General features: G+C 34.1%; 1 protein-coding gene across 1 annotated transcript in view; it reads left to right on the top strand.

The window, feature by feature from the left end:
• The first annotated feature begins 4,093 nt into the window (after positions 1 to 4,093).
• Positions 4,094 to 22,708, top strand: part of LOC130242057 (uncharacterized) — a 22,240-nt gene continuing 3,625 nt past the window's right edge. Inside the window, exons 1-2 of the mRNA XM_056474077.1 lie at positions 4,094 to 4,676; positions 22,676 to 22,708. The exon at positions 22,676 to 22,708 is cut by the window's right edge and continues 67 nt beyond it. Coding sequence (XP_056330052.1) covers positions 4,466 to 4,676; positions 22,676 to 22,708 — 244 coding nt within the window. The 5' untranslated portion in view covers positions 4,094 to 4,465. The remainder of the gene's footprint in view (positions 4,677 to 22,675) is intronic.

Raw genomic sequence — 22,708 nt, 5'->3', positions numbered from 1 at the left:
CAAGCTGCAACCCATCACTGGGAAACACCCATACACTTCCATTCACGCACATACACTGCGGACAATTTAGCCCACCGCTTGTCTTTGGACTTGTGGGGGAAACCGGAGCACCTGGAGGAAACCCACACGAACACGGGGAGAACATTCAAATTCCACACGGAAATGCCAACTGACCTAGCGAAGGCTCGAACCAGCGACATTCTTGCTGTGAGGCGAGAGCGATACCCACTGCACCACCGTGCTGCCCCATGTCTTGATTCTTAATTATTTAATTAGGACAGTAAGGTCTGACAAAAGTCTTGCCACTTAACAGAAATAATGTACAGTATAGGATATAAAGACATGGTGCAGTGAAAAAGAATGAATATCGTTTATGACTCCCATGAGCTTGGACAACTGCATCCATACATCTCTGCAATGACTCAAATAGCTTATTAATAAAGTCATCTGGAGTGACAAAGAAAGTGTTCCTGCAGGACTTCCAGAGTTCATCAATATTCTTTGTATTCATCTTCAATGCATCCTCCTTCATCTTAACCCAGACATGCTCAATAATGTTTATGTATGGGGATTGGGCTGGCCAATCCTGGAGCACTTTGACCTTGGAACTTTGATGTGGAGGCTGAAGTATGAGAAAGAGCACTATTCTGCTGAAGAATTTGCCCTCTCCTGTGGTTTGTAATGAAATGAGCAACACAAATGTCTTGATACCTCAGGCTGTTGATGTTGCCATCCACTCTGCAGAGCTCTTGCATGCCCCCATACTGAATGTAACCCTAAACCATGATTTTTCCTTCACCAAACTTGATTCTGTGAGAATCTTGTGGTGTAACAGGATGTGGTGGAACAGGAGATTCACATCATGGATGTGCAGCTGACAAATCTGCAGCAACTGTGTGATGCTATCATGTCATTATGGACCAAAATCTCTGAGGAATATTTCCAGTACCTTGTTGAATCTATGTCACGAAGGATTAAGGCAGTTTTAAAGGCAAAAGGGGGTCCAACCCGGAACTAGTAGGATGTGCCTTATAAAGTGGCCGGTGAGTGTATATTTTGCATTCAGCCTTTCAAGAAGTGTGTAAAATGCAAAGATTCAGATCAAAGTAAACAAATATATGAAGTTACTGTCTTCCAAAACAAAGAAACAATTCCAACCAATCAGAGCAGGTTCTTAGAAAAGGCAGCGTTTTGGACATTACAATGGGTATTAAAATAAAATTAAAGTTTTTCTTTTGGCCTTGGATGAATGTAACCCTGTTGTAAGAGGCTGCCAAAACACATTTAGAAAAGGTAAAAATAGAATAACAAAAGGTCACTTTTAGCCCTGTTATTCACACACAGATAAGTCTGATAATCCTGAGCTCTCTCACAGGTATGCGCACTCTTTCATGTAGTGTAATACTGATCTCAGATTTGACTAGTTAATAGTAAAAGGCGTTTCTCTTCTCTTTGTTAAGGCTTTCTCACTCTGGCCTGCTTTATTTATGTTTGTACTTTTTCCTGAAATGTGTGCTTTGATGGAAAGTTTAGGATTGCATGTCTGTAAAAGTTTTGGTTACATGCACAGCCCACATTGTGATCCATGTGTGTGTATCCATGCTTTTGTATACGTGTCAGTGTGTGTTAATCAGCGGGAGCACAATGGGATTAGACAGAGTCCTGTTGGCCAAGCAGGAAAGAGAGAGAGAACTTTTTAACCCTGAGTATAATCAGCTGACTGCGGGGAAAAGGGTGTTATGAAAAAGAAAAGTTGTCTACGTGTTGTTTTTAACTAAAACTAGAACTAAATGTATTTAAAATGATTTGTGGTTAAATAAAATGCAGCGGAAATGTGAATATTTGAGGTTTGTGTTACTGCAGTTTTGTTTTGGTAGGACTAAACTACTATGATTTGTTAGATTTACACAAGATATAAATAAGTATTCAAATAAGGAACGAAACTAATAAATATCACTCAACAAAATTAATAAAATTTAAATTATTAATAAACTAAAACCTTTTCAATGATAGTGAATTAAATGAAATGTAAAATCTAAAAATAAAAGCTAATTTAAAATGTCAGCAAGTATAATAATAATAATAATAATAGCATCATATAATTGTATATATAATGTAAAATATAAATGTTTCCCATTGATGGGTTGCAGCTGGAAGGACATCCGCTGCATAAAACATATGGTGGATAAATTGGTGGTTCATTGCACTGTGGCGACCCCAGATTAATAAAGGGATTAAGCCGAAAAGAAAATGAATGAATGAATATATAAATGAAAAATACAAAAATAAATATTTAAGCAACAAAGTCTTAATAGGCTTTGTTAGATTTAATAATAATTAGTAAAGTTATTAAACTAAACGTATCAAATATAACATAAACATCAAGATAAACCAACATAAATGACAAGTATTAAATAAAAATAAAAATCTAAATTAAATGCTAATCGTAACAAGAGAGTCAGAGTGACAATAGAGTTGAGGGTCCAGTTTATTAATTCTGAATCAGGCAGGCAATGGTCAAACAAGAACAAACAGATACATGAGGGTAATCATAGTCATGTGACCTTGTACACAGAGGCTTCGAAGCATGTATAAAAAAAAAATATAAAAATATAAAAATTAGCTCTATGGCTCCTCGGCTATGGAACATCAGACATTTCAGAAGTGTTTAGAGAGCTGGCAAATCTGCGTTTGACTGACAGGGTCGGAAATATCCTATATTTAATGTAGCCTAGTGAACTGCGTGTACACAGAGTAACAGTGCTGCCAATGTCCTGATTATGAATCCTGACTATAAATCCTGACAAATATTTAAAAATTGTGACAATGTATTTTAATGTTGATTTTTAATGACCCAAAAGAGACATTTATTCACAAAGTGTTCATTCGGATCTCAGACCCAATGTTAAAACAAAACGTGTTACAAGAACAGGGCATTTAAAAGCTAACATCTATAGCTGCATCACCCTGGATTCAAATCCATTACAACTGCATGCTAGTCTGATATCTCACCACTCCTCTAAATCACTTGAAACTTCAACTCTACAACGTGGGGTTTAATACCTCAATTTGCTTAACTGTTTCTTTGCTGAAGCGGTTCCAGAGCAATACATAAAAAAATGACCACTAGGTGTCACTGTAGAGACAGGTTTCGAAACGTTTCGACACTTCGACACATTTGCTTCGACTGTTTCAGTGTTTCATGAAGCTTCATTTTCCCCACCAAGTCGTGGTCACAGGCGAAAGATCAGTGCAGGAGACAAACAGCATAACAACAAAAACAGGGATAAAAAACAACAGAAGAACAAGGCAAGGAAACTGCGTATAAATGTTACATAAAACAAGACTCAGCCACGTGTGTGTGTGTTTGAGAGGTAAATATATAGTCCAGATGATCAGTCCATGATGAGTTACCTGCTGTGTGTGTGTAATCAGGGGTGATCCAGGACTGATATGTGTGTGTGTGTGTGAGGTGCCTGATGTGAGTTGTAGCTTGTATAGTGGCAGAATTGTAGTCTGGGTGATGCATGTTTTCCAATGATCTGCAAAGCCTAGATCGCTGGTGATCATGACACTAATTCAAAAATAAATAAATAAATATTTTTTACAGGGGATATACAAAAATCACAAAGGATTCCAAAATGGCATATACATCCTTATTGCTTTTCTATTTTTAAGATCAATTTTAAATAGTACAGTTAGGTTTATCATTGGGCCATTTTTGTTTGTGTATACGATATGCCCTATATGTAATAATTAAATTCATAACCACATTTTGCACCAAGATCATGTTATTATATACAACAAACAAATATCTTTAGACGTTTTTATATTGTTTAAATAATCTAATATTTTAAATAATCATAGTTTAATTTAAATAATAATTAGTTTGATTCAATATTAGTTAAAATATTAGCTGTTCAATATCAAAACAAAACGTTTGGGTAAATAAAGAGCTCCACAAAGGGCCGAGTACACACAAGTGACGTTGAGGTGTCACACTGATGTGACGTTAAGGGTGAGGTTTCTACGTTCACATGAACATACTGACAACCAAAATTACAAGATCTAATCTTTCATATTGTCTGACTTACCTGTTTTAGACACACGTGGGGCAAAATGCAATGCGCTCAGGGGAGAAACAGACAAGGGAAGAGGGCGGGAGAGACGCAGTAAGGCGAATGAATGAGAGGGAGGAGAGAGAACTTTGACACCGAGGGCCAGAGGACAGGTTTGCGAGACAGTCAAGAGAGGTACTGAGAGAAAAGGAAAGACTTCAAACTTTGTCACAAACCAGTCGCTAACCGCACGCCTGGCCCTCGAGCAGAGGAAAAATAAAGAGCAAGAACGAGAGAGAGTTTCGGTGACTTTTCGGTAACTGGGGGATTTTGGACTAACATTTTGGATTCAGCCTGGATGGGGATTCCTGCTGTGCTGTGTCAGATGGATATCGTCCCATGAGTAGATGATGGCGATGACAGCCCTCTTCAGAGGGAAATGGGGGCTTAATAAACCTCAAGAGGTCCAGACCAAACCTCGGACGCCTGTGCCCCAACTGCCCAGCGAGGACGACGACGACGAAGACGACAGTCTTAGACCCCCGATCCGCAGGAATTCACGCTTTTACCGCTCGATGAGAAAGAAAAAGTTGCCTGGACCCTCAGAACAACAAGAAAGTAAGATTACCCTGCTTACTTCATCTCAACATGGTGAAAACACCAAATGACCAACGGTTATGCGTGTTTCTTTTAGAACTTTAGAATTTTTAGATCGTTAGAATTTTTAGAACTTTAGAATTTTTAGAACTTTTAGAACTCACATGGAACGGTTTTGCATTCGCACATTCGTTCATTTAAACAATGACAACTTGTGAAATGGTCCTTATATTGTTAGCCAATTGAGGTAAAGTTGGTTTTATATTCGTACAATCTTATTTTCTCCATAATAATATAGTATTATATTATTATTATTATTATAGTATATAGTTCTTTGCTAAATCTAAATGAGGAAATCATATTAGCAGCCAATGACTATAAAAGTATTGTTTACAGTCAATTAATTAATGCTAATGTTGTTTTGAAGTCATGCTTATAGTACATGCGATTTCAGGCTGAATATTCAAATTAGCATGCTAAACAATATATGGACACACTGAACGAATGTGCGAATATAAAACCAACTTTACCTCAATTATTAATTGATAACCACGCTACTTTGAATAGCCAGTCTGAAATCGCATGAAAGTATAACTTCAAAACAATATTAGCACTATTTAGTAACATTAGACTGAACAATGCTGTGCTTTGCTAGTCATTGGCTGCTAATATGAGTTCACTATTTAGAATCTGACAACAATGCTTTTCTGAAGTTTTTACCTCAATAAATGATGAACATATGTACCATATGTTCTTCATACAAGTGTAATATTTTAACATATTTGTATTTCTGATGGTTGAAAATTGAATATAGCCTGTCTGACATGGCATTTTATTTCAGTTTTGTGTAACTTGTGTTAAAGGTCCAGTTAACCAGAAAATTAAAATTCTGTCAACATTTACTTGTTTTACACCTTTTACTTGTTTCAAAACTTTACGAGTTTCTGTTAAACACAAGTGAAGTCATTTTGAAGAATGCTGAAACATGTAACCACTGACATCCAATGATTACATGTTTTCAGCTTTCTTCAAAATATTTTCTTTTGTGTTCAGCAGAAAGAAACTCTTCAAAGTTTATAACTACTTTAGTGTGAGTAAATAATGGGGAAACTATCCATTTAAATATGTGATTTGGATATATAGACCATTTCAACGTGGTCGTGCCATTGGCCCACATTTTTTGCTTGTTATCAAACTATTTCATAACTGAAACAAAAGGCAATTCAATCATAACTTAATGTTAAAACAGATATCATAACATTATTTATCCATATGTGGCTCTTGTTGGATTCTCGGAAGCTAAAGAAATGTAAAAATTAAAACAGGAAATACATTGGGACCATTGTTATTGTTTACATCTCTCAAAATGCTCTAACATCAGATTCCTTTATGGATATCTGGGCCACATTTTGATGCTTATCATGATAACCTTAAAGGAGTTATTTTAAAATCGCTTGTAATCTTTGCTCATTGTTTGAATAACAATGGTCATTGGTTATGAAACACAATATACGCTACCGAAACTGATATATAAGTTGTATTAACGTTGCCTAGCAAACGCAGGGGGTCTAAACAGAGAGTAGTATTGTTCTCTGTATCATAAAATAGTTTGTGGAGTTTAGATTAACTGAAATAACCCTCTTTATTTTACTCGTGTGGCTTGTATTACATAACCTTGTCCTTTAATGGCATCTGCGTTTCCATAAAGAACCTTAAAATTGATAGTCTATTTGCAAAAGTTCTTTAAGATGTAAAAAAAGTCTTTGAGATACACAAAGTTGTACTTCTATAGCATTAGAGTAACAAATAATAAAGAGAAAGTACTCAACAGCACCATAACCAAACTGAAATACTGCTTAAAATGTGTTTTTCACCCTCACTTTTACTCACTCATCATCAAACTTGTATTAGTTTTTCTTTCGGGTTGATAAACAAGACTATCTCCATTAAGGTCCCATGATCATTTTCTATTGTCTGTGACTCATATATGTTATTTCTTATCTGTATTTTAATATTACATATATACATATATATTTCCTTTTCTTACATTTTTAATGCAAGTTTTATTATATTTTATTAAATGTTTTATTTTAATGTAAAGCATTTTGGATCAACTACGGTTGTGTAAAATTGTGCTATATAAACGAAGTTTATTCAAAAAGGTAATGATTCGCCCTCATTGAGTAATTGCTTCGGATTGTTTTTCTTTTTACATTCTTCGGGTGATTTAAAGACACAAACGTTTCGGCACAATGCCTTCCTCAGTGTGTTTAAACTCTGATAAGTAATTGCTTCGTACTATTTTTATTTTTACATTCTTCTGGTGTCTTTAAATGTCAAAAGAATGCAAAAATAAAAACAGTACGAAGCAATTACTTCTCAGAGCTTAAATCACCAGTGCGAATCATTACCTTTTTGAATAATAGCATTGACAAGATTGGCGCATCAAAGAAGTCTTCAAAAACTGCAAGCGCGCAGTGCAAACTTCAGCAACTCTACACATATAAATGAAGTTTGCCTTAATTGCCTTGCCTATGTTGAACACAAGAGAAGATATTTTGAAGAATGTTGACATTGATGGTCCCATTGATTTCAATATTGGGGGAAAATACTATGGAAGTCATTTGGATTAACAACAGTTTTGGTTACATATGTTTTTCAAAATATCTTCTCATGTTCATGTCTCGCAATAAGGCTAAGTAAGGATGACAGTAATGAAATATTTGGGTGAACTATCTCATTAAGAGCTTGATTTGTTCTTGATGAGGCTGACAGCTGATTTGGATGTCAGCTCATGTTAGAGTCTAAACCATTTAGTTTATTTTAATGTCTTGTTCACAATTATGACTTGGCAAACCGGTGCTAGGCCTTGTGTTTTTCTATGAGAGAGAGACCGAAAGCACATGATTTTGCCCTGCGGTAAAGTTGCTGCTGAAACTCGAGAAACTGGTTTAATTGTTCACTGTTTGTTTTTAATTGTTCTGAGAATTACAAGTGTTCGCATTTTTATGAGGACACCAGCATCTTTATTGATGTCAGCTGAGATCAAGTCGACCTTTCTTTCAAATCGCTCAATTGTGAGTCTGTTGTTGTTGAGTTTAAGCTCTGTTAAGAGCAAGATCAAAGATGTTATGATGTACCTGAAAGTAATAGAAAGACCTGCTTTATTATTGTCAAGAACGTCCGGCTTAAACTCATAAACAATGAGACAGACATCGCTTTTGGCAGCATTCTTTAACGCAAGTCACAATTTTTCAGACTTACACTCTGCTAATTCCTAAAATGTTTCTTGTGTTTTAGGTTTTATGATTGTTCCTGGTTGGGAAATTAATTGTAATTCTAATCTGATGATGACGAACACTCATGTGAGATAAGTCATAAAAGATGTTGCAAGAATTGTGCCTCTTTATGGTGGCCGCCATATTGGGATCACATGATTTTCTGAACACTGTTGTTCACTTTATCTCTTATCAGTTGGTTGCAGAATCAATAATGGTTGACACATTTGTCAGTATACATGGTATTGCTACAACCACACTGTAAAAAATATTGGTAAATTAGCAGTTTTGCATATTTTGTCATTCATGTTTTTAGTTTTCACTGTTTATTTATGCTTTTGAATTGCATTATGGGATGTTGCTCTTTCTTTCATCAACTTTTACCCTTGAAAAGATTGAAAAAGTGACTTTTATTAACATTTTTACTAATTTAATGTGAAATATTCTCTGAGTTGGTGTTGTATATTATGCTACAAAACCCTTGTAATACGCGTCCAGTACACTTTCTGCTATTTTACACACTTCTATATATTATTTATCACAATTTATATGATTTAAAACTACTAAAATGTCAATAAAAGTCACTTTGTTAAACTGCAGAGTTGAATTTTCAACATTAAAGGCAGACAGAGCAGAGATCAACATCCCATTATGCAATTCACAACCGTAAATAAATGGAAAACACTAATGAATCACAAAATATGGACACTGATTCGCATGCTGACACTGAATTAGCAGGTATTTTTACAGTGCAGACCTTTGCTATTGTGCGATGGCACCTCCATGACAATAGCTGTCAGTGTAGAGTTCAAGAGACCAATGAGGATATTTAGGGGCTTAATGTTAGCATTTCTATTTCTGTCAGAGGTGTTTGCTCTGCAAATGCATGCATTTTGTGCACAACTTAAGTTTTGAAGCCATCAGCTGTAAATGGCTTCTTTACCTTAGAAGTCCGTGCAGGAAAGTAAACAAACAAACCCTTAAATATCAGTAAACATGGATTGACTGTCAGTGGAAATTCTGTATATACTGTAGTTTCTAACTGCCAATGCTAATCAGGAAGGAATGTATTTTATTTAGGATTTTTTTGTTGTCTGGCCATCCTCGTAAACCAATGGTAACTTCTATCATCACCTATTAATACATTAAACCCAACATGGTGTGAATTCTTGGCATGAGGTAGACAACTTACAGTTTGCAGTTTTGTGTTTGCATTTTATATAACAAGGTTAATGATTGCATTATGCATAGTGCGTCACCTGTTTTTCCAGAGAATGCTGTTTTATGCTGCTAAACAAATGAATTTTGTTTTTGCATGTTTGCTTAACGCCATCATTTAGCATACCTTTTATTATCGAAAAAAAGTACTATCCAATGAGAATTTTTCAGTGGCACTGTCATCATCTTAACTCGATCCATGAGGATATTCATGTTTTTTTCGTTTTTTTTTCATTGCTGGAATGTGATGGGGTAGTAATGTGATTGTGAACTGCTGTTCATAACTTTTTGTGTGTGTTTTTCCTTTAGTAAGAGATTAAACTATACAAATAACATAACATAATCAGGGCTTTTGCTCCAGAGAAACAGTATTTCTATAGTTCATATAACCAGTCGTTCCGGCATTTTGTGAGCCCAATGTATCTTGAGATCATAAAAGAGAACTTTTTACAAGATTTTTGTGTATTTTTGCAACAAAACTCAAGAATTGAAGCAGATAGAGCCAAAAGTTTTTAGAATAGCCATCACAGAATCAGTCATTTAAGCCACAAATATAACAATAGTAATATTTTCAGTCTAGATCAGGGATGGGCAAACTCGATCCTGGAGGGCCGGTGTCCCTGCAGAGTTTTGCTCCAACCCTAATCAAACACACCTGCTTGTAGCTTTCTAGTGATCTTGAAGACTCTAATTAGGGTGTTCAGGTGTGTTTGATTAGTGTTGGAGCAAAACTCTGCAGGGACACCGGCCCTCAAGGATCGAGTTTGCCCATGCCTGGTCTAGATGGAGAGACTGATATAACTAGTAAATGTCAAGGTTACAATTGAGAATGCCACTAAAGGTAATAATAACATGCAGATCATTATGTGTATTTCATTCAGCAACCACTTTCACAGCCTTCTCTCAGTGAAGGGGGAATCGCTTTAACCTACTGACAAAAATTAGGACATATACTGTTGAAGTCAAAATAATTAGCCCTCCTGTAAGATTTAGATTTTTTAAAAAATATTTACCAAGTGAAGTTTAACGGAGAGAAGATTTTATTTATTATTTTTATTTTTAATAATTATTTTTTAGGGGTTTTCACCTTTATTGGACGGGACAGTAGAGAGTATTGACAGAAACGCATGGGGAGCAGAGAGAGGGGAAGGATAGCATAGGACGCACTAACCACTACACCACTCGCGCCGACAGAGAGAAGATTATTCAACATATTTTATACATTATAGTTTTAATAACTAATTCATTTTTTTTTCTTTGCCATGATGACAGTACATTGTTTACTTATTTTTCAAGATACTAGTATTCAGCCTGAAGTGGAATTTAAAGACTTATCAAGTTATTAAATTTGCATAATTAGGCGAGTTATTGGACAACAGTGTTTGTTCTTTAGACGATCGGAAAAAATATCTTAAGGGGGCTAATAATATTCAACATAAAATAGTTAATAAAAAATTTAAAACAGCTTTTATTCCAGCCAAACTAAAAGAAATAAGACTTTTTCTCCAGAAGAAAAAAATATTATCGGAAGTGCTGTGAAAACGTCCTTGGTCTGGAAAACCTCACTTGGGAAATATTTGACAAATAATACAAATTTCACAGGAGGGCTAATAATTTTGGCTTCAACTATATATAATTAAGCTATACACAATATAATTTGCTGGTCATTTACATGACACCCTTTTCAACTAAAACTGCTTTGGCCTTTTTAAATGTTTATTTATACATTAGCTGTGTTTTAGGGGCCTGATTGCAAAAGTATGTGCTTGTAAACTAAACACTTATTGTACACAAAAGTACACTACAGAAATCTGAAATGGAAAAAAATGGAATTTATTAGGATGTCCTAACTTTTTCACATGACCTTAGATGCTTCTGAATTGTAAGGACGTGTCCTTGACTGCAAATCCAGGCTTCCACAACATCAAGCTCCATCAATGGAAATCTTTAGTTGCATTCTTTATTTCTTGTCCTTGATTCATCCTGTTTTTTTTTGAAGGATGTGTCAGCTGTATCCTTCACGTCATTCAGTCGCCCTAAATTCTTTGCACACATTCAAATTCACAAAAAAAATGTAATTACATGAATCATCTCTGATTGTGTTCAGTTTTACTGTCTTATAAGGAAACAAACTGATTTTGGAGATGAAGTATTATGTTTGGCCATAAATAAATCATGCATGTTAAACTTTGCATAATGTGAACAACTGGGAGACCAGAGATTCTTGTTGTTAAAGTGACAGTTTACCCAAAAATTAGTTGAACACAAAAGAAGATATTTTGAAGAATGTTGGATTGTGGAAGCCATCGAGTTCCGTTGTATAAGCAATAATTAATATGGAAGTCAATGCCTTCCAGTTTACAAGTAGCCACTACTAATGAAAGTTAGCAGTTTTCAACATTCTTCAAAATGTCTTCTTTTATGTTTAACAGAAGAAAGATGCTCAAATTGCTTTGAAACAGCTTGAGATTGAGTAACTGACGAATGAACTATCCCTTTAACTGTACTGCATAAATAGAAGGTAATATATGAGTCTTGTATATATACAGTCTGTCTTAATATACAGGATTATAATGTAAAGTTTTCTTCAATGATCTTTTGAATAGCATTTTTGCACCATGAAGACCATGAAAACATTGCCTACTACAACATGTACACAAAAACTATCAAAAAATGGTGCTTTTTAGTACGTTTTAAAATTGATGTTGTGTTTTTTTCGGTTTAATAATAATATATATTATTAAAATAAATAAAATGTATTTTGCTATTCCCAGATTCCTTTAATTACTCTCTGATCTTGCTTTGTTGTATTGTTGTTTTGTATTGTATTTGGCTTGTAGAGTTTTCCCCCTTATGAATTGAACTTCAATCACAATAAATTTTTACAAATGTCAAAAAAATACTGTTTATGGAAGGCCTATTTTGGGATCGCACTGCTCCAATGAATACAACTCGATAGAAATACATTATTATTATCGTTAATAGTTTATGCATTATGCGTGTCATAGACATTTGGAATAAATTACATTTATTTTACACATTGGTTGTTTATTTAAATCTGACCAATCAGATGGGACCTATCTATTCTTATCCCCACCTCCCAAGTAGTAGCTGTTCTGTCATTGGCTGGAGCAGCCCAAAGGAGAACCCAGAGCTTAAAATAGACACTAATGTCAAGACAAGAGGGCAATAATGACAACGGCCAATCAGAATATATGTATAGGTTTTCACTTATTCATAGTGTTTTAAAGACTATAACATTTGCAGCTTGACACTGAATGAATTAGATCTGAAAAATATCTTATTTTAATATCCTTACATAATTAAACTATTTAAAAACATAGCTAATAAAAAAGGAGCAATTTTTCTAGGAAAATATTATAAGAAATATTGATTCATGATTAATTTTCCTTCGGCTTAGTTCCTTTATAAATCAGGGTTCACCACTGCGGAATGACCCGCCAACTTATCCAGCATATGTTTTACGCAGCGGATGCCCTTCCAGCTGCAACCCAGCACTGGGAAACACCCACACACTCTTGCATTTACACTCATACACCACGGCCAATTTAGTTTATTCAATTCACATAGCGCATGTCTTTGGACTATGGGGAAATCCGGAGCACCCAGAGGAAACCCACACCAACATCGGGAGAACATACAGACTCCACACAGAAATGTCAACTGACTCAGCTAGGGACTCGAACCGGTGACCTTTTTGCTGTGAGGCGACGGTCATGCTGCCATTAAAAGAAATATCATTATCGCAGTACTCAACAATAATATTGCATATTTTCCCAGAATCATACTGCCCTACCTTTTATGTTATTGTGTTAACAAACCCTTAAAGATTTCTTTACTCGCAGATATAAAGGTTTCAGTAGATCTGGTTGTGCCACATAACCAAAAGGAACAAGGAGGATACGTTTTTCACCCTCATGAATCAATCTATAATCACAATTAATATATTCAAATTAAAAAAATGCTGTTAATGGAAGGTGTATTATTGGATTGCACTGCTTCCAGTGTATACAACTCAATATAAATACATCCTCATTTATCTAAAGTCTTTCAATTCATTCCCAGGTTACTGCGGTCATTATTTATTTTGATATTACATTGTGGGATTAGAATTGTGTGCATATAGCTAGGCTCGTTGTGTGATCATTAAAGCACTACAACGTTAGTTTTTAGTAGAACTGAACAATATATTGTTTGAGGATCGATATCGCAATGTGTGTAGATACATCGCAGGATTAGATTATTTATTAAAGATAAAGATATTATTAAACATTATTTATTTTTTTAAATTATATGCAATAATGACCATGTTACTTTACATTTGATTGTTCAATTTCTATACTTGAATACTATTTGACTAAATAGGGCCGGGCGATAAAATTAATATTGATATTTATTGACCGAACACCATTGCCAATTTCAAAAAAACTATTTTATCGATAATGGCAAAATATCAATATTTTTGTTTTTGACTATTAAAACTATTTGCCTTAGTAAATTTTTTAATGTTTTTGACTATAATTTTTTGTTTTTGACTATTAAAACTATTTGCCTCAGTAATATATTTATGTTTTTGACTATACTATTTTTGTTTTTGACTATTAAAACTATTTGCCTTAGTAAATATATTTATGTTTTTGACTATAATATTTTTGTTTTTGACTATTAACTTTTTTGCCTTAGTAATGTTGGTAAATTATAATAAAGTGTTTAAATAAAAAATAAATCCTAATATTAGTAAATTAACTGTAAACAAAACATCCATCATACTAGGGTTGGGCGATGTCGACCAATTAGGCATCGTACGATGTCTAATGTGAAACAATGTGATGGACAATGGCATCGTCATCATAGGCGGCGGTGAATTATGAATAATTAATTAATTCATAACGGATTAATTATTTTAGCCTTCCGTTTCAACTTTCTGACCGGCATGCTCTTTGTTTTGTCCATAACCAAATCATAAATAAATAAAGATAAGTTATACACAAATTACCATCTGACAATCTCTTTTTCCATGGGACTCTGGCATGAATAGGTAGAGTAATCTGTGTCGTTATGGTTGAGTCGACAAAGTTGGTTGGTAAAAAAGGTGCTTAACCAATAGTATATGAGGTTTTCGCTAAAATGACCAAGTACAAGCGTGAAAGCGAATATGAAAGTAGTGTACTGATGCTGTGACAATTACCTGAAAAATTAAAAAGATCAAAGAGTCGTTAGATAGAGACGAGATTAATTAAATATCATAGCTGCAGCACATGACAGAGTGTGTTTGTTTGTGTGTGTGTTTGTGTGGTCACGTGATGTGCATTTTCAGCGGTATAGTGTGGAAGAAGGGCTTTTCAGAAATGCTAGATGAAACGCCAGTGTGGACTTGGATTGTTTTCTTTCTAAAATGCCATTTTAATGATGTCTATCGGCCATCGGTGATGAATGATGGCATCGTCTATCGAACCAACCCTACATCATACAATAAACAAATACTGAAAGAAATAAAAATATTATAACAAATAAATTAATTGACATCTGGGCTTTTAAAAATATTCAATAATTATTGATATTGAATGATATGAAACATGATAATGTGATAATTTTTTTTGCAATGTTGCCCAGCCATACTTTTAAATGTATTATATTTCATGCAGATGTACCACATAGAAGACTTGATCATCCCAGTCGATCTAAATGAATGAAATCTTTGCAAATAGAGCTATTTAAATCGTATGGTGAAATTAAATTCATATCACTATATATATCGCAACAAAACAAAATATTGTAATATCAGATTTTCAGCTCTAGTTTTTAGCTTAATTTAAAGCTGTTTAGACTGAATTCAGTAAGTTGCTGTATACAGTGGACTGACCATCTTTTGGGAGAATTCATGCTGTCCGCTCTGTTGGATTTTTGCAGTTGTCTGTAACTGTTGCATGTGTGTGTGTTTTTCTGTGCTGTCCTGGAATTTGTCACATCTTTTTTGTACGCTGACTGTTTGGTGTGAATATGAACAGTCAGAGTGTGTGTGTGTGAGAATGAGAGAGTCTTTGGTTGTCAAGGGATTTTCTCCACTGCTAATGTTAAAAGGGAATGTGTTTGTTTTGAAATGCCTCATAAGTTTGTGTAAGTGCAATGTACACAGTCTGTATGGTAATCCCCCAGGCTCACTCACTGTACAAAGTCTAGGCAGTATTTATACCCCTACAGATATGGACCAGGAAACAAGTTTGACGGGAAAAAAAAGTTAATATTTAAAGCACTTACATTGTCGTTGTTTATTTATATGTGTAAAGTCCACAACAATAAAAACATATGCCAACTTTATGCAATAAAATCAGACCATAGGGTAAACATGAGATTTTGGTTCACGTATTGGTATTTTCATCACAAAATAAATTTGTTTATGTAAATCTAAAAAAAGCATGTTAGATGCATGTTTCAAACGTTTGTGTTAATAAATATAATATATGTAAAAATATATATACAGCTGATGTCAGAATTATTAGCCCCCCTTACAATTTTTTTTCTTTTTAAAATGTTTCCTAAATGATGTTTAACAGAGCAAGAAAATTGTCACAGTATGTCTGATAATATTTTTTCTTCTGGAGAAAGTCTTATTTGTTTTATTTTTATTTTTATTAGAATAAAAGCAGTTCTTAGTTTTTTAAAAGCCATTTTAAGGTCAACATTATCAGCCCCTTTAAGCTATATTTTCTGATAGTCTACAGAACAAAATGTCATTAAACAATATCTTGCTTAATTACCCTATCCTGCCTAGTTAACCTGATTAACCTAGTTAAGCCTTTAAATGTCACTTTAAGCTGTATAGAAGTGTCTTAAAAATATCTAGTCAAATATTATTTACTGTCATCATGGCAAAGATAAAATATATCAGTTATTAGAAATGAGTATTAAAATAATATGTTTAGAAATGTGTTGAAAAAAATCTTCTCTCCGTTAAACAGAAATTAGGAAAAAAATAAACAGGGGGGCTAATAATTCTGACCTCAGCTGTATATGTAAGTGAAATAATGCTTTGTTGTCTTTCACTGTCTTTACATTGTAAAAGCGCTATAGAAATGAAGATGAATTGAATTTCAGCATAAGAAGTATTTATGTAAACATTAAACTGAATATTTATTCTGAGTACTGTACTAAAATATTGACAAATAAATAGCAAGTAATACATTTATTATGTTATTAAATGAATAATGTTCTATAAGCATAAGACTTTCTTACACTGAATTACATTTTAGTTAGTGCTTGTGTAAGTAATGGCTAAAAATGTACAATAGTCATTTTGTTTTTCTCCAAAAATACATGAATAAATACACATATACACGTTAATAAACTGGACAAATTCTAATGTATTAGAAACAAATAAATCTGTGATATTAATTTGATATATTAAAATGTATTTAGCATTATTTTTAAACATTTTGACATGAATATTTGTGCTTAAATGCTTGAAATTAGTTTTGTTAGTTAAGCACAAATAAATATTCTCTATGCAATGGTTTCTTTTTGACACAATCTACTTTGTAATAGCACTATATAAATAAATATGAATTTAATAAACGTTAATTTTAATTATGCCAATTGTCAATTAATGCCAATAATTATAAACTTTATTTATAATGCGGTTTGAAAAATATACTATGATTGCATTTAATAATTATCATTATGATGATTTTTAATAATTACATTAATAACAATAATTACTACATATAGTGTTTATATTTAATTTTCCTTCGGCTTAGTCCCTTTATTTATCAGGGGTCACCACAGCGGAATAAATCGCCAACTTATCCAGCATATGTTCTACACAGCAGATTCCTTCCAGCTTCAAGCCAGTAAAAGGAAACATTCATACACACCTCATTCACAAACACACTACAGCCAATTTAGTTAATCCAATTCACCTATACCACATGTCTTGGACTGTGGGGGGAACCAGAGGACCCGGAGGAAACTTGCGCCAATACGGCGAGAACATGCAAACACACAGAAATGGCAACTGACCCAGCCAGGACGCGAACCAGCGACCTTCTTGCTGTGAGGGTGACAGTGCTACCCACTGTGCCACCATGTCACCCTGTTTTAAATTTATGTTAATATAATTTTTTTTGCAAATTGTTGCATTTGTATTATTTCATAGTTTTATTTTAGTTATTTGCTGTATATTATGACACTATCTCACAGCAATTCGTCAGTTTTTAATTTAATAGTTAATTAGTATGAATTTATACAATCTCATTTGCACAAATTTAGTACAATTTGCTCATCTTCCAATGATGGTTGGGATTATGAGCAGGGTTTGATGTCACATCTCTTTTTTTAAAAAAATCATACGAAACTGAACTAAAGCCATTAAACTAGCTACTAAAGTGACAAAAATGTAAAATAGTTACATTTCCTCATGCGATCAGGCTGGTTATTATAAAATGTTTCAATTCTAAAAATGATGACTGAGTAGGTCAACGTTTGACTGGTAGTTTATATAATATTAAATATGACATTATTGGGCCAGGATGGCACGGTGGCTAGATAAATGAGGATGTATTTCTATTGAGTTGTATTCACTGGATGCGTTGCAATCCAAAAATACACCTTCCATAAACAGCATTTTTTTATTTGAATACATTAATTATGATTAAAGATTGATTGATGAGGGTGAAAAAACGTATTCCGCCTTGTTCCTTTTGGTAATGTGGCACAACAAGATCTACTGAAAACTAATGTCCTTTATATCTGTGAGTAAAGAAATCTTTTAGGGTTTGTTAACACAATAACATACTAAAAGGTAGGGCGGTATGATACCGGGAAAATATGTGATATATTTTTGAGTACTGCGATAATGATATTTCTTATAACTGCGGCACGGTTGGCTCAGTGGCGTCTCACAGCAAGAAGGTTACTGGTTCAAGTCCCTGGGCCAGTTGGGATTTCTGTGGGGAGTTTGCATGTTCTCCCCGTGTTATGCGGTTTCCCCCACAGTCCAAAGACATGCTGTAGGTTAATTGAATAAGCTAAATTACCCTTAGTGTTTGGGTGTTTTCCAGTACTGGGTTGCAGCTGGAAGGGCATCTGATGCGTAAAACATATACTGGATAAGTTGGTAGGTCATTCCGCTGTGGCGACCCCTGATGAATTAAGAGACTAAACCGAATGAATGAATTATTTGACCGTAATGCATCATATCCGAAGTACTGAATGATACAAAACAACTATATTTTCAAAGCAGTCTAGACTTGTCGGTCCAGCAGTGATGTGTGCCATAGATAGTCAATGTAGCATATGTTTTGCTGATTTGTTTAAACAATGCATAGCGCACACAGTTCTTGAACTCTGCATGCATCATTACAGGTTTCTCTCAAATTGCAGAGCCCGCTGGGAAAACAAGCCCGCTCACTGTTGATTGCTGCTCCAGATCTGGTGACACTATTGGAAACTGGGTTTAAAGCAAATTATTAACTACTGTACTGTCAGCACAACCATAAAATGACTTTAGTGTCACATTGTGGCATGACAAGTTGAAGTATGCCCTTGTTTCTTCTTAATCTGTGTTTTGGATTATCTTTTTATAAATTGACCTCAGTTTGAACTCAGTTGTGACCGTGAGGCTGGTTAGTCAGTCAGGTGTGGTTCAAATCTCAGATTAATTACAAGACAAATGGGCCTGAATGTAGAAGCGGGTCCTGCTGAAGTAAGAAATACTTGTGTATGGACACACAACCACAGTCTGAAGCATAAATAAACATCGCATGTCAATGTAAAAGTTACACATAGGCCACCAAAAAACAACTTAAAATCAAGTTTTTTCGCTAGTAGTTTGGTAATACATGCTTCAGTGAGTCAAATATATGAATGTATTTAAAGTACATTCTAATTTATTATTAAAATGTGTAAATTTCAGTATTTTGAGGGAAATTTAGTGACTATTTTAGAGGTTACTCTAGGCCAAACTATACAAATTATGTGTCTAATTTTTCTTTTCTTATTTTAGGCTACAATGCTTAAGATGTCTATTGGTGCTCTAGAACTGCCAGTTTCAGACTGTTGAGTGATATTTTTCTTATCGTTGATTGGTGCCATTATGCATTCGCAATGGTATAAATCATTATATGTGGGTTGGTGGGGTTGGGTGTTGGGTGGGGGGGTCAAATGTACAGCTGAAGTCAGAATTATTAGCCCTCCTTTGAATTATTTTCTTTTTAAAATATTTCTCGAATGATGTTTAACAGAGCAAGGAAATTTTCACAGTATGTCTGATAATATTTTTTCTTCGAGAGAAAGTTTTATTTCTTTTAATTCGGCTAGAATAAAAGCAGTTTTTAAATTTTTAAAAGCCATTTTAAGGTCAACATTATTAGCCCCTTTAAGCTATATATTTTTTCTGATAGTCTACGGAACAAACCATCGTTATTCAATAACTTGCCTAATTACCCTAACCTGCCTAGTTAACCTAGTTAAGCCTTTAAATGTCACTTTAAACTGTATAGAAGTGTCTTGAAAAAGATCTAGTAAAATATTATTTACTGTCATCATGGCAAAGATAAAATAAATCAGTTATTAAAACTATTATGTTTTGAAATGTTGAAAAAATCTCCTCTCCGTTAAACAGAAATTGGGGAAAAAATAAACAGGGGGGCTAATAATTCTGACTTCAACTTCGATTTATATGATACATTTTTAATTATTAATATTTAAGATATTGATCAGAGAAAGCTGTTTCTTACTATTATAGGGCTGACCCCCCCCCCCCCCCCCCCCCCACCCCCATAAATCTTGTTTTGATGCCCTTTAGGGGGGATCAAGCGTTAATTAGGGGGGGTCAGTCCCCTCCAAAGCCCCCTTTAATTCGCACCCTGGTGGTAAGCACTGTTGCCTCACAGCAAGAAGGTCACTGGTTTAAGTCCTGGCTGGACCGGTTGGCATTTCTGCGTGGAGTTTGCATGTTCTCCCTGTGTTCGGTTGGGTTTCCCCCACAGTCCAAAGACATGCATTATAGGTGAATTGGATTAACTAAATTGGTGTTTCCCAATACTGGGTTGTGGCTGGAAGGGCATCTGCCGCGTTAAACATATGCCGGAATAGTTGGCGGTTCATTCCGCTGTGGCGACCCCCTTGATAAATAAGAGTCTAAGCCGAAGGAAAATAAATGAATGTTCATATTTAATTTCTTTTTAGACTTTCTCTGACCTTTTTCACCAGGATCAGTTAAATAGTTCAAGTATTTAAATTTACTTTTAATTACCTTTAGGTACTTTTAATTACATTTGGTTTAAATAATGCCACTATTGTTTTTAATAAAACAAATATTTTTATTTATATGCTATTTTCCATATACTAAAGGCTAAGCAGATATATTTAGGGCGATTGTTTATTGTCTATTTTCTATATGTCTATTTTGAAATCGTCATGATAAGCAACAACACTCATTTTGATGCATCATTATTTTTGATACAGTGTCACATTAGCAAAACAAAACCACCACTTACACACATGGAAATCTCTCAGAATGTACATCCAAAACAATCTCCCATATCCATACCAGCACACCCACATAATTATAATTACATAATTTGAATTAATTAGGCCTGAAATGCACAAAAACCTTTTTTGCCATCACATGCCAACCTGAAAAATATGTTAATATTGCAGATTTGGCATTTTAAAAAATAAATGGATACAATTTTGAGCCCTGTTAACCAAGAATGCCATGATGTTTTTTAAATTAAATTAAATTAAATTAAATTAAATTAAATTAAATTAAATTAAATTAAATTAAATTAAATTAAATTAAATTAAATTAAATTTTATTTTATTTTATTTTATTTTATTTTATTTTATTTGTTTTATTTTATTTTTTATTAATTTTTTATTTAATTTAATTTTAATTTTAATTTAATTTTATATTTTATTTTATTTATTTTATTTTATTTATTTTATTTTATTTTATTTTAATTCAACAACCCAGACCCAAACCATTAATTCAGCTGCTATTTATTTTAGATACAAAAATCAATGGAATTATAACGTTGCTTACAGTTTCACAACAACCAAAAGTACGGACTATACAAATATATAGTATATACGGTGAAGTCAGAATTATTAGCCCCCTTGTTTATTTTTTTCCCCAATTTCTGTTTAACGGAGAGTAGATTTTTTTTCAGCACATTTTAAGCATGATAGGTTTAATAACTGATTTATTTATCTTTGCCATGATGACAGTACATAGTATTTGACTAGATGTTTTTCAAGACACTTCTATACAGCTTAAAGTGACATTTAAAGGCTTAACTAGGTTAATTAGGTTAACTAGGCAGGTTAGGGTAATTAGGCAAGTTATTGTATAGTGATGGTTTGTTCTGTAGACTATCGAAAAAAATTAGCTTAAAGGAGCTAATAATTTTGACCTTAAAATGGTTCATAAAAAATTAAAAACTGCTTTTATTCTAGCCGAAATAAAACAAATAAGATTAAAATAAAAAAATATTATCAGACATACTGTGAAAATTTCCTTGCTCTGTTAAACATCATTTGGGAAATATTTAAAAAAGAAAAAAACGGAGGCTAATAATTCTGACTTCAACTGTATATGTGTACAAATATTAATAATCAAACTACTACAGCACTAGTTAACATAAAGACCTGGACAGACTGTAAAGCAGTGCAGTGGAATTTACAGGAGTTAAAGTTTTAGCATTCCTAGACAAGTCTGTCAGGTGTTCAGCAGCAGAATTTTATTGACGCAGAGATCAATATTTATCTAAGGAGTCTGACAAACATGCTTTGCGATCCTCTTGATCATACTTTACTTTGAATCACACACACATACACACACACAGATAACACACTACACTGCCTGTGATCGTGTGCCATTCGCGAGTCGCTTGGTCAAGAGAGCAGCTCAGGAAACAGTGCAAAGGAGGTAATGAAGCATTTCAGATCCATCCTTTGTTCGTGAGACTTCAGAATTTGCCGAGGAGACAAATTCAGGGGGAAACTGAACAGACTTTCTCTGCAGTCGCACACACACACGCACACAATAACTGAAAGTTCCATCTGAGGCCCCAGTTACACATTCCTGTGCCCACAAAGTTTCAGGCAGCACCGCCAGCATTCACAATGGGCCCTCTGTGTTTATATATGTGTGTGTGTTTGATTTGTCTGCATGTGGATATGCGGTAACAAGTGAATGACCAGTATGTTGTTATGCCTGTAATGAAATACTTTCTCTGGCAGAGAGATTCATAAACTCAATCGTTTTTAGCCAAAGAAGTGGTTTTATCCTGATAGCATGTTATGGGTACTTCTGATGTATTGTTTTCCTTCTTACAAAAGCATTTTATACTCTTTTACTGTGCCTGTGTCTGACTGGGACTGTCATGCAGGATGGATTTAGGTCAATTGATTTTTGTTTTATTCTACACTCAAGCATGTCAGATATATATGATGTTCATTCCTTTCTTCGTTTATCTAAGCCCCTCCCATTCTCTCCATCAGGCCCCTCCTGCTCTCCGAAACCAACAGTAGACC

The sequence above is a fragment of the Danio aesculapii genome, chromosome 15, assembly GCF_903798145.1.
Source record: "Danio aesculapii chromosome 15, fDanAes4.1, whole genome shotgun sequence".
NCBI classification, from domain to species: Eukaryota; Metazoa; Chordata; class Actinopteri; order Cypriniformes; family Danionidae; genus Danio; species Danio aesculapii.
The sequence above is the reverse complement of the archived record's forward strand: the minus strand, read 5'-3'. Positions and strand labels throughout refer to the sequence as shown.